The sequence below is a fragment of the Narcine bancroftii genome, chromosome 2, assembly GCF_036971445.1.
Source record: "Narcine bancroftii isolate sNarBan1 chromosome 2, sNarBan1.hap1, whole genome shotgun sequence".
NCBI lineage: Eukaryota > Metazoa > Chordata > Chondrichthyes > Torpediniformes > Narcinidae > Narcine > Narcine bancroftii.
The window spans coordinates 367,233,259-367,246,254 of NC_091470.1; the positions used below are offsets into that span (position 1 = coordinate 367,233,259).

Consider the following 12,996-nt stretch of genomic DNA (forward strand, 5'->3'; position numbering starts at 1 on the left):
GCACTCAAAAGCCCGTTAAATTTAATAAGTTTGAGAGTTTTCGAAAAGTCTGGATTCTTGGGTGGTCCTGTTTTCTACCATCCAAATTTTTGAACTACTGTACAATCACAGTGTCGACAGACTTTCTTGTTTAATTACATTTCTGAGCAGCTTTTATTGATAATCTTTGTGGAACTCTCGGTTCATTTTTTCTCGATTTAAGTATTTTTCCTCCAGCACCGTGGAGACATGTTGTTAAGTTCATTGGCTTCTGCAAATTATAAATTGCTTGGAGGTTGGAAAAGGATGGAGGAGGGATTGGTGGATAGTTGAGAGAGGTGAAATAAAGGGAGGGGAATGAGAATTGCATTCTTGGGAGCAATGATCTGGTGGGCTGAATTAATTAATTGAGTGCAACTGGTATTTAATTTTTTAAAAATATATATTATTACTCCTTCCCAGGAACTTGGTACTCGCTGAGAGATGCACATTATTGAGTGCTGAAATCTTAAAAAGCCAAGCCAAATATTTAGAAGCAGCAACACTTCTTATTCGGATGACCAGCGAGGTAGGAAAAGTTTGGAATTCATAGCTGCTTATTCCCAACGTTGTCAGATCTGAGGCACATAACTTGCAGACCTTTCCCAGTGTGCATTCAATACTTGCCTTGATTTCCTGTGTTATGAGAGGAGTCATTTGTATTCCTGGTTTATTTATTTCTGTAATAACTTTGAGAGTTTGAAGTCACCTGAATTAACAAATTTTCGTGTTCCTCCTGTCTTTCTACTGAATTATTGCAGCTTATCTTAATGTTGAAACAATATTAAACAATAAATAGAACCATAGGTCTGTTGAGGGGGGAAAGTCAGGCTGGGGAAGGCATCAGTGGCTGTACCTCTGGCACAGGGTCAGCCTCTATAGCCCAGAAGGGTAGGGAAAGGAAGAGAAGGGCAATGGTTATAGGGGATTCAATGGTCAGGAGGACAGATAGGAGATTCTATGGATACGAGAAAGAAAACTGGTTTGCTTCCCGGGATGTAACTTCCCATGTCCATGACATCCTAAGGGGGGAGGGTAATGAGCCAGACGTTGTGGTACATGTTGCTACCAACGACATAGGGAGGAATAGTGAGGTGGTCCTAAAAAACGAATATAGGGAGTTAGCTAAAAAGAAGGACCGCCAAGAGGGTAATATCTGGAGGGCAAGAATAGTATCAGGTGGAGGATGAATGTGTGGCTAAAGGGGTGGAGTAAGGGGCAGGGATTTGAGTTCTTGGATCACTGGGACCATTTTTGGGGGAGGTGGAACCTGTACTGAGTGAATGGGTTACATCTGAATCCCAGAGGGGCCAAGATCCTGGCAGGAGCATTTGTTAGGGCTACTAAGGGGGCTTTAGACTAGTACGGTTAGGGGAAGGGGTCCATCTTAAAGGAGAACAGCAGTGAAGGAGATTATTCAGTTTATAAGAATATTATTAATTTGAAGTGGGCGGATCGAATTAATATCTGGGCATAATTTTGAATGTTAATTATCAATCTTTTTATAAATTTAATTATGCTCTGTTAATGAAAAAAATTAAAACTGATATGATTAAATGGAAAGATTTACCTATTAATTTAATGGGAAGGATAAATTCAATTAAGATGAATATCTTTCCGCATATACAATATTTGTTTCAATCTATTCTGTATTTACTTGATAAAAAATTTTTTCGAGATTTAAATAAAATGGTTAGGGAGTTTTTATGGAGGGGTAAATTTTCGAAAGTAGCTTTGAATAAATTAACTTGGAAATATGAGTTAGGGGGATTACGTTTACCACATTTTCAAAATTATTATGAGGCAGCCCACCTTAAATTTATTAGTTCATTGATGGATTTGGTACGGCCTCCTAGTTGGGCTAAAATTGAGAGGGCAAGTATTTCTGAATTTGAAATACATCAATTTTTGTTTAGGTGGAATATGAATTTGTTATGTGCTTATACTAAAACATTTAATGAAGTTATGGATAAAGAAAAATAAAATGATAGGTTCTAGGGGTAAATTATTGGCTTTGACTCCATTGTATAATAATCAACTTATTTCTTGTATTTCATTTTTGTATCAAATATTACAGGATGGTATGGATGAAAAGGGTTGGGATAGATCTAAAATTAAATGGGAAGTGGATATTGGTTTTATTTTTTCTGAAGATGATTGATTAGATATATGTTATGATAGTGTAACTAGATTGATAAATGCATGTTTTGCAATGATTAATTACAACTTTTTACATCAATTATATTTGATACCTGAAGAATTTAAAAAATATGGTTTTAATGAATCAGATTTGTGTTTTAGATGTGGTGATACGGTTGGAACTTTTTTTCATGCTGTTTGGTCATGTTTTCATCTACAATCTTTTTGGAAGAAAATTCAATAGTTTTTAGAATATCTGTATAAGATTAAAATAGTTTTAGATCCAACAGTATTTGAAAGGCTTGGGATTAGATAAGCTTCTGCTTGCTTTTGTATATTTAGCTTTATCTGTAGCGAAGGAATGTATTGCTAGTACATGGAAAGATATAAATATGATTGATATTAATAGATGGCATGAGATGAAATATTGTTTAATAATGGGAAAAAATTACGTATGTTTCACATGATAATTAGAATTTTTTTATTAATAAGTGGTTTTTATACTCGGAAAATTTACATTTCAATTTATATTGATTAGATTTTAATACGTATCTTTTTTTAATATTCTTTTTTCTTTTTTTATGGCTCTCCTTAGGAGAGTTGGCTGAAGGGGGGAGGGGGTCTTTTCTTTTTTTCTCTTTTTTATATATATTTAAAAAATGTTCATGTTTAATTGCTGTATATGTCATATATTATTTGTTTTTTTTGAACAAATAAATAAAGTTTAAAAAAAAGAACAGCAAAGAGCAGGTTTGTCTGCAAATAGAGAAGGCTTGTAGACAAAGTTTGGGGGTGGATAGACAGGTGATCGAGAAAGATAAAGATCAGTGCCATCATGGAGGGGAATGATGGTAATAAATAATAGAGTTGTCCGTAAAGATGGGGACAAGCAGAAGGTAAGATGTGGGAAATCTCTGAAGTGCATTTACTTTAATGCGAGGAGTATTGTAAGGAAGGTGGATGACCTGAAGGTGTAGATAGACACTTGGCAGTATGACGATTAGTGAGACGTGGTTGCAGGAGGGAATGTGACTGGCAGCTAAATATTCTAGGATTTCACTGCTTTAGGTGTGATGGAATTGGAGAGGTGGAGGGGTGGGGGGGTGTGGCATTGCATTGATGCAAGATAGATTGGAGGGTTTGTCAAGGGAGGCGGTATGGGTGGAATTAAAATAGAAAAGGAGAGGTTACAATTATAGGGGTGTATTATAGACCATCTAGTGAGGAGCGAGAAAGAGAGAAGCAAATGTGTAAGGAAATAGCTGAGATTTGTAATAAGCACAGGGTTGTGTTGGTGGGGGATTTTAATTTTCCTAATATAGATTGGAAAACACACTCTGTGAAGGGGCTGAATGGATTAGAATTTGTAAAATGTGTGCAGGATAGTTTTATGTTGAGGTACCCACTAGAGAAGCGGCAGTGTTGGATCTACTGTTGGAGAATGAGATGGGGCAGGTGACTGAGGTGTGTGTTGGGGAGCACTTCAGATCCAGTGATCATGGTACCATTAGTTTCAACATAATTATGGAAAGGGATAGGTCTGGTCCAAAGATTAAGGTTTTTAAGTGGAAGAAAGGCAGATTTGAAGGGATTTGGTTTGGGCTGATTTGTTTTATGGGTAGGAAGTAGAGGAGAATTTAAGGTGAGATTTTGAGGATGCAGTATCTTTATGTTCCTGTCAGGATAAAAGGCAAGGCCAAAGGTTCGAGAGAGCCGTGGTTTTCAAGGGAGATTAGAAAGTCGGTTCAATATAAAAGAGAGGCCTAGATACAATACAAGAAGCAAGGTATGGACGAGATGCTTGGTAAATACATGGATTGTAAAAAGCTTAAGAAAGAAATTAAGATAGCGAAAAGAAGGTACGAGGTGGCTATAGCGAACGGGATGAAATTAAATCTGAAGGGTTTTTACAAATATGTGAATAGCAAAAGGAGAGTGAAGGGTAATCCTGCACTATGCCCCCCTCTAGTGACTGTTGAAAAATCACCGTCAGAGCCTTCGCTATTTCCTCCCTGACTTCCCTCAAGGTCCTAGGGAAAATCCCGTCGGGACCCAGAGACTAATCCACATTTATATACTTCAAAAGTTCTAAACACCTCCTCTTTCCTGATCCCTACATTTTCCAAAATTACCCATTTTGCCTCTTATCCTACACGATTCCATATCCAAAGAGAAGAACTCATTCAATATCACCCCCCCCACACATCTCATTTGGCTCCGCGATGGCCACATCAATCTGCTCTACAAGATCATCCACTTTATTTCTAATATAAAACCTGTAGCTCTATATTTGTTACTTTTTTTACTGTCCCTGTTGCATTGCAACTCATCTCTACAGCTGCAATTTTGCCCTATCAGTATATTCTTTCACACAAACTCCATCCCAGCTGTCCCTACTTCGTGTGCCAACCACCTCCTCCTCTGCCTCTTGACTCTGGTTTTCAACCACCTACGAATCTAGTTTGTATCCCCCAAAAACATTTGCAAGCATCCCTGCCAGGATATTGGTTTCCCTCGAGTTCAGATACAATTCATTTCACTTGTGCAGATCACCCCTTCACCAGAAAAGGTTCCAATGAGCCAAGAGGTTGAAACCGTGCGCCCTGTACTATGTTTCTATTCTGACCTTCCCTTGCTCGTGGCACTGGGAGTAATCCAGAGATGGCGACCTTGGAGGTCTTGCTCTTCGGCCTCCCTCCTAACTCCCTAAACTTACATTGCAGGACCTCTACCCCACTTCTGCCTATGTCATTAGTACCCACATGTAGCACAACCTCTGGTTGCATCCCCTTCCCTTTAAGATCATTGTGCAACCGCTCAGAGACATTCTGGACCCAGGAGGCAACACACTTATCCTTGCTGAGTCTCTGATCTGAGTCTCTCTATGACTATCACTGGACTTGTCTTCACCGTTGGTCTGGCTGCTGCTTTACCTGGATCGGTCATCCCCCTCAGCAGTATCCAAAGGGGCATTCTGTTGCTCGGGAGATGGGCCACAGGGTAATCCTGCACCAATTTTTTTCTCCCCTTCTCTCGGTTTTCACCCAGCTACTAGTTGTACACTGGGGGTAACCACCTGTTCAAAGTCTTATCTGTAGGTCTGCACCACATTGTGGGCCGAAGGGCCTGTAATATGAATGTAACGTTCTATGACTTGCTCAGCCTGCCAGAAGATCCTTACTTAATTTATCCAACTCCGCCTCCAGTTCTTGAATACGGTCACGTCAGGGAAACCATCAGATTCCCATATCTTATAGGAGGGGCATTCCACTGCCCTAGCTTCCATCTCTACTGCTTACTCTGGGTTAATGTGAAAAGATCTTGCTTGACCTTACCTGTACCTGAGGAATATCCTCAGCTGCCGCTCGAGCCAAAGCTTCCAACTGTCCACTTCTGCACTGAACCTTTGAGCCAAAGCCACTAAATGTTTGCTGGGCCACTCACACACTGGCCACTCTGCTGGAGCTTCCCTTTTTATTTGTTACTGGTTCTATCTGTAGCGCAGACTACCACCAATTGCTGCTTTGCTTCACTTCTAAACTCTCCTGCACAAAGCACAGCTCCAGACACTCACCATTTACCAAGTCCTGGCTCCACTTCACTTTGAAACTCCCATGAAACAAAGAACATTGAAATATTCCAGTAATTGCCATGTATTGCAGCATAATTATGTACTTTAATTCTAACAAAGAAGGCATTAATTGTGATTGAAGAGTTAAATTTAACAACTACATGAAAATATCAACTGCATTTTGATCTCTCAGAGCTAGTTAAATGGTCACCTTCCCCTCGCATCTGGGGATTGAGTACCTACTAGAATCTGATTGACAACCACATTGGAAGTTCACATCACAAATGCTCAGTGTTCTCCAGCCTTTCCAATCAATGTCCACTGCTGCAAAGGGTGATTGATTCATATATCACTTGGATGGGGCTTATTTTATTTCTGGAGCCAAGTGGTTTCTTATTGTCCGAGTAGAGAAATACAGCACCAAAGTGGGCTCTTCAGCCCATTGAACAATGCTGTCCATGAACCTCACTTCTTTTCCCCCAAAGTTTCACAGGAATTATTTGCACTGTTTGCATGTCGATAACCACTGAAAGATACCTGTATTATTTTAAATCAAATCAAGTTTATTATTATCTCATTGTACAAGTACAACCAGACGAAACAGTGTTCTCCGGTCCTCGGTGCTAAACAGGCAGATACACAATCAGACATAACACACATACAGACAAACAATACATATGCAGGTCAAGTATTTCATCTGTACAAACATATAAATATTATTTCATGAATATGAGCGTCTCGGATGGTCAGTGTGAGCTGTTCCTTTGGACGTTCAGCGTTCTCACTGCCCGTGGATGAAGTTGTTCCTCAGCCTGGTGGTGCTGGTTCTGATCCTCCTGTATCTCTTCCCCCGACGGGAACAGCTGAAAGACGCTGTGTGCGGAATGGAAGGGGTCCTCAATGATTTTGTGTGCCCTCTTCAAGCAATGATTCCAGTAGATCACCTCAATGGGGGCGAAGGAAATTCCAGTGATCCTCTCTGCTACTCTCATGGTCCTGTGGATTGACCTTGGATCCATTTCTCTGCCCTAAATTAGCCCTAATTTATTGTACCTTTGGCTTTATTGTTCTGCATTATTGACTCTAACTTTCATAGTAAGTTATTTCAAGATCTTTATTGTATTTAAATATTAATTCTATGTAACCCAGTAATTGCCTGATTTCTGGAGTGTCAAAGCTGTGTTTCTGTTGTTTTAAAAAGGGTTTTGATTGGAATCAGCGCAGACACTTCTGTATTTTCATGTCCAAGAAAGTGGGTATGTAAAACTGAGAGAGGAAATATCAGACCACTTTCCACTAGGGTAGACAGCCAGCTCCTTTTTCCCGGGACAAGAGTAGCAAACATCGGGAGACATCTGTATAAGTTAAAGGGAGGAAAGTTTAGGGCAGAAGTCAGGGGTAAGTTTTTTTTTACACAGAGTGATGGGTGCTTGGAATGGATTGCCAAGGCTGGTGGTGAAGGTTGGTACAATAGGAGCTTTTAAGACTCATGGATGGATGAAAAATAGTGGGTTATGAATGTAAGGTAGGGAAGCGAGTAGGTTTCTAAAGGTCGGCACAACATCGTGGGCTGAAGTGCCTGTACTGTAATGTTCTGTGTTTACGCTTTGTTTTCAAACACAGCCAAGGAGATGTAATTAGAATCCTTGTTAGAAGTTAAGGATTGGATTGACTTCTCTCTGGATTCTTTAGTCTTGCTTTCCAATATATCAAAGTCTGCTAGGGGTTTTCAGTATCTCAAAAAGCATTTGATGCCAGACCTAGTACGTGATGAGAATGACACAGAGCTTAGGAAATGTCCACAGGCGTGATTGTAGATCAAGGATTCCTTTCAATGACATTGAAAGGAAATTGTCTTGTTCCTTTTGTTTGAATAGATAAATTTAAAAATATGTTACTATTTTCAGAAAAAAGCAGGTACCCATTGATGTGAAGGATAATTTGGTATTTATTTACTGCTAACCTAGGTGATATTTGAGAACAGTTCTTGAATTTTGTCTGATGGCAACGTATTGAAATTTTGCAGCAATGTGAAACATCAGTCTCTTTGTAAATGCAGGATTCTGACCTCCGAAGTGCAATTTTACTGGAACAAGCCGCCCACTGTTTCATCAACATGCGATCTCCAATGGTGCGCAAGTTTGCTTTTCATATGATTCTAGCAGGGCATCGATTTGGTAAAGCAGATCAAGTAAGTGTCTCTTTGAATGGTTATGTGCCAACACATTTGGTTAATCCTTTTGTCTGTTCACAAACCTTTTATTGTTCTGCATCATTTGGGTGAAATTCTCAAGTTTCTTTGGGGTGGGGGGGATAACATTAGCAGCAAGGGGAGGAGGGATGGCTAGGTGAATTGAGTGGGAAGGAGGTGGAGAACTGACAGGCGGAAGGGAAGGAGTTCTGGGTTCAGTTGAGTTTCTTGTGCTAATTTTCTCATTATTTAAATTGTGATCCAGGTAATTGTTGGGCTGCAGGCTTCAGAATGACGTTTTCTTTGCCTTTTCTCTGACAGTTTACAAGCTGAAATTAAAATTGAGGTTAAATATAGTTTGTGGAGATAATGCCTTGTTCTTAACCAATCTGTTGCATGTCTAAATTTGGAGTTTTGAGTTCTTTATTGTTCAGCCTCTATGTACTGTATCTCTTACAGCTGGTTCCTTCAATTAGTTGATCTCAGAATGACAGATTGGCTTTTAACAAAAAAGATGGAAAGGTATCCCTTTTATTAAGTTGGGGAGGCTGGGGAGGGGGGGGGTTATCTGAACCTTTGGAATGATTTGCCAAAATAAGACTATAAATACACGGTCAAAACAGCCTTTTGGGCACTTCAGTGATGCCAGAAGCAGTTAGTACAACCCAGGTTTGAATCCAACGCTCTCTGTAAGGAGTTTGTATACTCTCTTTGTGTTTGTGTGGGTTTCCTCGAGGTGATCCAGTTTTCTCTCGCCCTTCAACATGTACGGGGATTGTAGGTTAATTGAGTGTATTTGGGTGGCATGGGCTTATAGACCGAAGGGCCTGTTACCGTGCTGTGTGACTAAAAAAAAATCACGCAGGGTAGAACACTTTGCTCCACCAGTGGATCTTGTGTTGTTTTTAAGTGAAAGTATTTTTGATTTGGAATAACGTGTTCACTGTAGGTTTTCAAACTGCAAGTGCACCCCACCTGGGGGGGGCACTAGGTAAATTTTGAAGTGCACCCCATCTGGAGGTCACTAGGTAAATTTTGAAGTGGGTCCCACCTGGGGGGGGGCACTAGGTAAATTTTAGTGGACCCCACCTGGGGGGCACGAGGTAAATTTTAAAGTGTGTCCCACTAGGTAAATTTTGAAGTGGACCCCACTTGGGGGCACTAGGTAAATTTTGAAGTGGACCCCACCTGGGGGGCACTAGGTAAATTTTGAAATGGGTCCCACTAGGTAAATTTTGAAGTGGACCCCACCTGGGAGGCATGAGGTAAATTTTAAAGTGTGTCCCACTAGGTAAATTTTGAAGTGGACCCCACTTGAAACAAATGCAATTATAAAAGCAAACTTCTATTCCAAATTTATAAGAAAGGAAATTAGAGTGGGAGGCCAAAACAAATGAATCTAATCTTAGAACATTACCGCACAGCCCTCGATGTTGTGTCGACTGACGTAAACCTACTCCACAACAATCCTCTCATTCTCAAAACTCCATTTTTCTTATTGGAATAGTTCCAATAACTCAGTACCTGAGATGTTGGGTGTGCCATCACTTGTCTAATTACAAACATGTCTCCGAACTGGCTTTACCATGTATGCTCCTTTCTTGGGGGGAGGGCAGGAAGAGTGTTGTGATAGAGGAGAGTCTTGTAATTTGAACTCCTATTTAAATATACAGTAAAACAATAAAATCCCTGGTATCTGGCACCTATGGATTCTGGTTGCTTGAGACTTAGTGTTACAATGCTTTAATTAATACATCTGCATTAAGAATAAACAGCTTCAAAGTCAAAAATACTGTACTTACACTGATCAAACTTCACTTGCATGAATATATGAATCTCAAAGAATTTGACTTGAATTTCAGTCATGTGCTTTGAAAACATTTTAATCATTGCTGCACCTGCAGGTTCCTCCTCCTCCACGGAGCCGCCCAAAAGATGAATGATAACATTATAGATAATTAACCCACCCCTCAAGTTTCAGATAAAGCCTCTGACCAGGGCAACTCTTACTAAGCGTCTCTCCAACGGCGAGCAGTATCAACCAGCTTTTCATCCTGGGCGATACCATTGCTGTTTCACACAACTTTATTCATACAGCTGCTATGACCAAAGCACGACCAAGGCCCTCCCTCCGCTGGCTGAATATTTGCTCCCATCTTCACCAAAGGTTTCTGTGTTACTTCAGAGAACATTTACTGTTACAATTTTAAACTTGTTATTTACCTATTATTTTATTCTTATTTATTTTACTTTTTTAAAATTTATTTTCCTTTTTTTGCCCTTTGCTTGAGGCTGCCAGCTGCTTGAATTCTGGATACCAGGGATTTTACGGCATATGGTTACCTAGGAAATTTCTTTTGCTGTCCTTTAGAAGTCATAGGATCCAAGCATACAAAATTCCTTGAAATTTACATTCCATTTGGATAAACTGGAATCCTTGCCCTCATGAAATTCCAATTAATTTCACAAAACTTACATGGATTGTTCTTTATGCCCTATTACAGCGAAAGCATGCATTGCGGTGCTACAGCCAAGCCATGCAAGTTTACAGAGGTAAAGGATGGAGTCTGGCAGAGGATCACATCAACTTCACAATTGGTCGTCAGTCTTTCACTTTGCGGCAGCTGGACAATGCTGTGTCAGCCTTCCGGCATATTCTCATCAACGACAGCAAGCAGACAGCTTCTCAGCAGGAAGCTTTCCTTCGGGAATACTTGTATGTTTATAAGGTGAGAGTTCAAGTTTATTTATCATCCAATTGTTCAAATACAACCCAATGAAAAAGCATTCTTTGGGCCTTGGTGCAGCACACTGAAAACACACATACAGACATAACACACACACACACACACACACACACACACACACACACACACACACACACACACACACACACACACACACCACATGGATTCCGTGGATTGTCACCTTGTCCTGTTACATACCAGACCATCAGCAATAGAAATTCACCAAGACAATGGTATCTTCAAAACAATAATTTTTATTAATAACATAACACTTCTTACCTAACTCTAAACTTAACTCTAACAACCCCACTATGTATATATACACGTGTGTGTGTGTGTGTGTGAGGCAAGTCTGAAAATAATTACAGTTTCGTCACAATTGTAAAAAGCTTCAATTTTTAAAGTTCAGTCAGTTTTGTGTTGAAACTCAGATTCTTTAAACTGTTCCTCAAAAGTAATTATGGAGTAGGTGTGAGATCTCAGATTTCTCAAAACTCACAAAATTCTTGTTGAGTTGTTTTGAGAATTGTTTCTTCATACGAATGATTTATTTCTCTTGCATGGAGGTTACGGTACTTGTGATCTCTGCACAATGATCTCACAGAGCCAGGCAAGGGTTACATGAAGTGGCCATGTGGAAATGGATGTGTTGAAACTGTCTTCTTGTCAAAGAGACAGCTGAAGTGGCTTTTCCTTACCACTTATTTTGTGTATCTCCCATGGCAAAGAGAATACACCCAAGGATAGTACCTCTCAAACTGAAGGCTACTGTGTTTCTGACTTCAGATGTTTCTTGGAGCAATATTAAAATGCAGCTTTTCTGGAGTGTCGAAATCAAGTCGTTACCTTTATTTGTCATCCATACCATGCTCGCATGTTAAAGACGAGATAGTGTTTCTCCAGGACCATGTAGCATATTTACATTAATATAAGTTAGAATAGAAGTTAAACGCATCAAGACTTTTACAGTAAAAGTCCACGGTACATTAAAAAACAAATGTTGTGGAAACTCAGGAGCAAGATGGCTTGGTAAAATAAAAAAAACTGTTCCCCAATCTGGACTTAAGGGTCCAAGTGCTATGGTACCTCCTACCAGAGGACAGAAGGGAGAACAGTTTACATGAGTGGGTGTGTGAAGTCCTTCAAAATGTTTATTGCCTTTTGTCTGCATTGAGTGTTGTAGATGTCCTTCACGTTAGGAAGAGAGTCCCCAGTGATCTTTTCCACTGACCACTATTCTCTGCAGGGTCTTTTGGTCTAAGGAGGTACAAACCAGGGGGTGATGCAGTTGCACAGGATGCTCTCAATACATCCTCTGTAGAATGCAGTGAGGATGGAGGGTGGGAGATGAACTTTCTTCAGCCTTTGCAGGAAATAGAAGTGCTGCTGGGATTTCTTGGCTATGGAGCTGGTGTTAAGGGACCAGGTAGATTCTCCATGAACTGCACTCCAAGGAACTTTATACTCTTGACAACCTCCACAGTCAATGGTCAGTGGAGCTGGGTCCCTATGGGCCCTCCTGAAGTCGACAACCATCTCCTTTGCTCTATTAACATTCAAATGCACTTGATGTGACCTCATTGCTGTTTTTGAGGTTTATTCAAACCACTTCAAGAGTATGAATCCAGCACAAATCATTGAAGCAAGAACTTGCTTGTTTGAACAGATACCACATCACTTCAGTTTTTATGGCTGTTTACACAGCGTCAGCCAACAATGGTTTATCAGACATTTCTACTTTCAAAATGGTTTCTGTGTGTAAGGGTCTTTGGTGTCTGTGAGTGTGCCCCTGTCCAGCCCACAATTCTTTTACTAAGGAATATATATTTTCTATCTAAAGATAAATAGTAGCACAGTTCCGTTGTAGTGTTGTCCTGAGATCCCGAGAGCAAAGCTGTCTGGAACTATCCTCCTGGTAGGGTCACTGAGGGAGAAGTCCCTGACAAAGAACAAGCCAGCCAAGTCCTCATTGGTGGAACAGATGGAGGAAGTTACTTTGAACTCATTGGCTGTGAAGGCAAACGAAGGCTGCAAAAAATCCATCATCTCCAATCGTCATGGTTTTCATGCCATTTGTGAAATATCGTGTGCTTCTTGGAGTGCAACATCAAGTACTTGTTAAATACATGCACAGGTGACTTTCCTCTGTGGGCCACTTGCCAAGATTGGACCCATAAGCCACTTGAACAAAGACCATCATCTCTACCTTGAGGGAAAGCCACCACGATGACGAGAAATACATATACACAGTACAGGTTGAACCTCTCTAATCGTGTGCTTTGGTCTGGCACATTTTGAATATGCCGCCATTAGGTTGTGTATCTGCCACC

The 12,996-nt window shown here is 40.3% G+C and overlaps 1 protein-coding gene across 4 annotated transcripts in view; it reads left to right on the forward strand.

Annotated features, from left to right (window-relative positions):
* Nucleotides 1-12,996, forward strand: part of trappc8 (trafficking protein particle complex subunit 8) — a 206,965-nt gene that overhangs the window by 103,914 nt on the left and 90,055 nt on the right. For all 4 annotated transcript variants that reach the window (XM_069922556.1, XM_069922557.1, XM_069922558.1 and 1 more), the window contains 3 exons: nt 442-547; nt 7,788-7,919; nt 10,424-10,648. In XM_069922556.1, the coding sequence (XP_069778657.1) occupies nt 442-547; nt 7,788-7,919; nt 10,424-10,648 (463 nt within the window). The remainder of the gene's footprint in view (nt 1-441; nt 548-7,787; nt 7,920-10,423; nt 10,649-12,996) is intronic.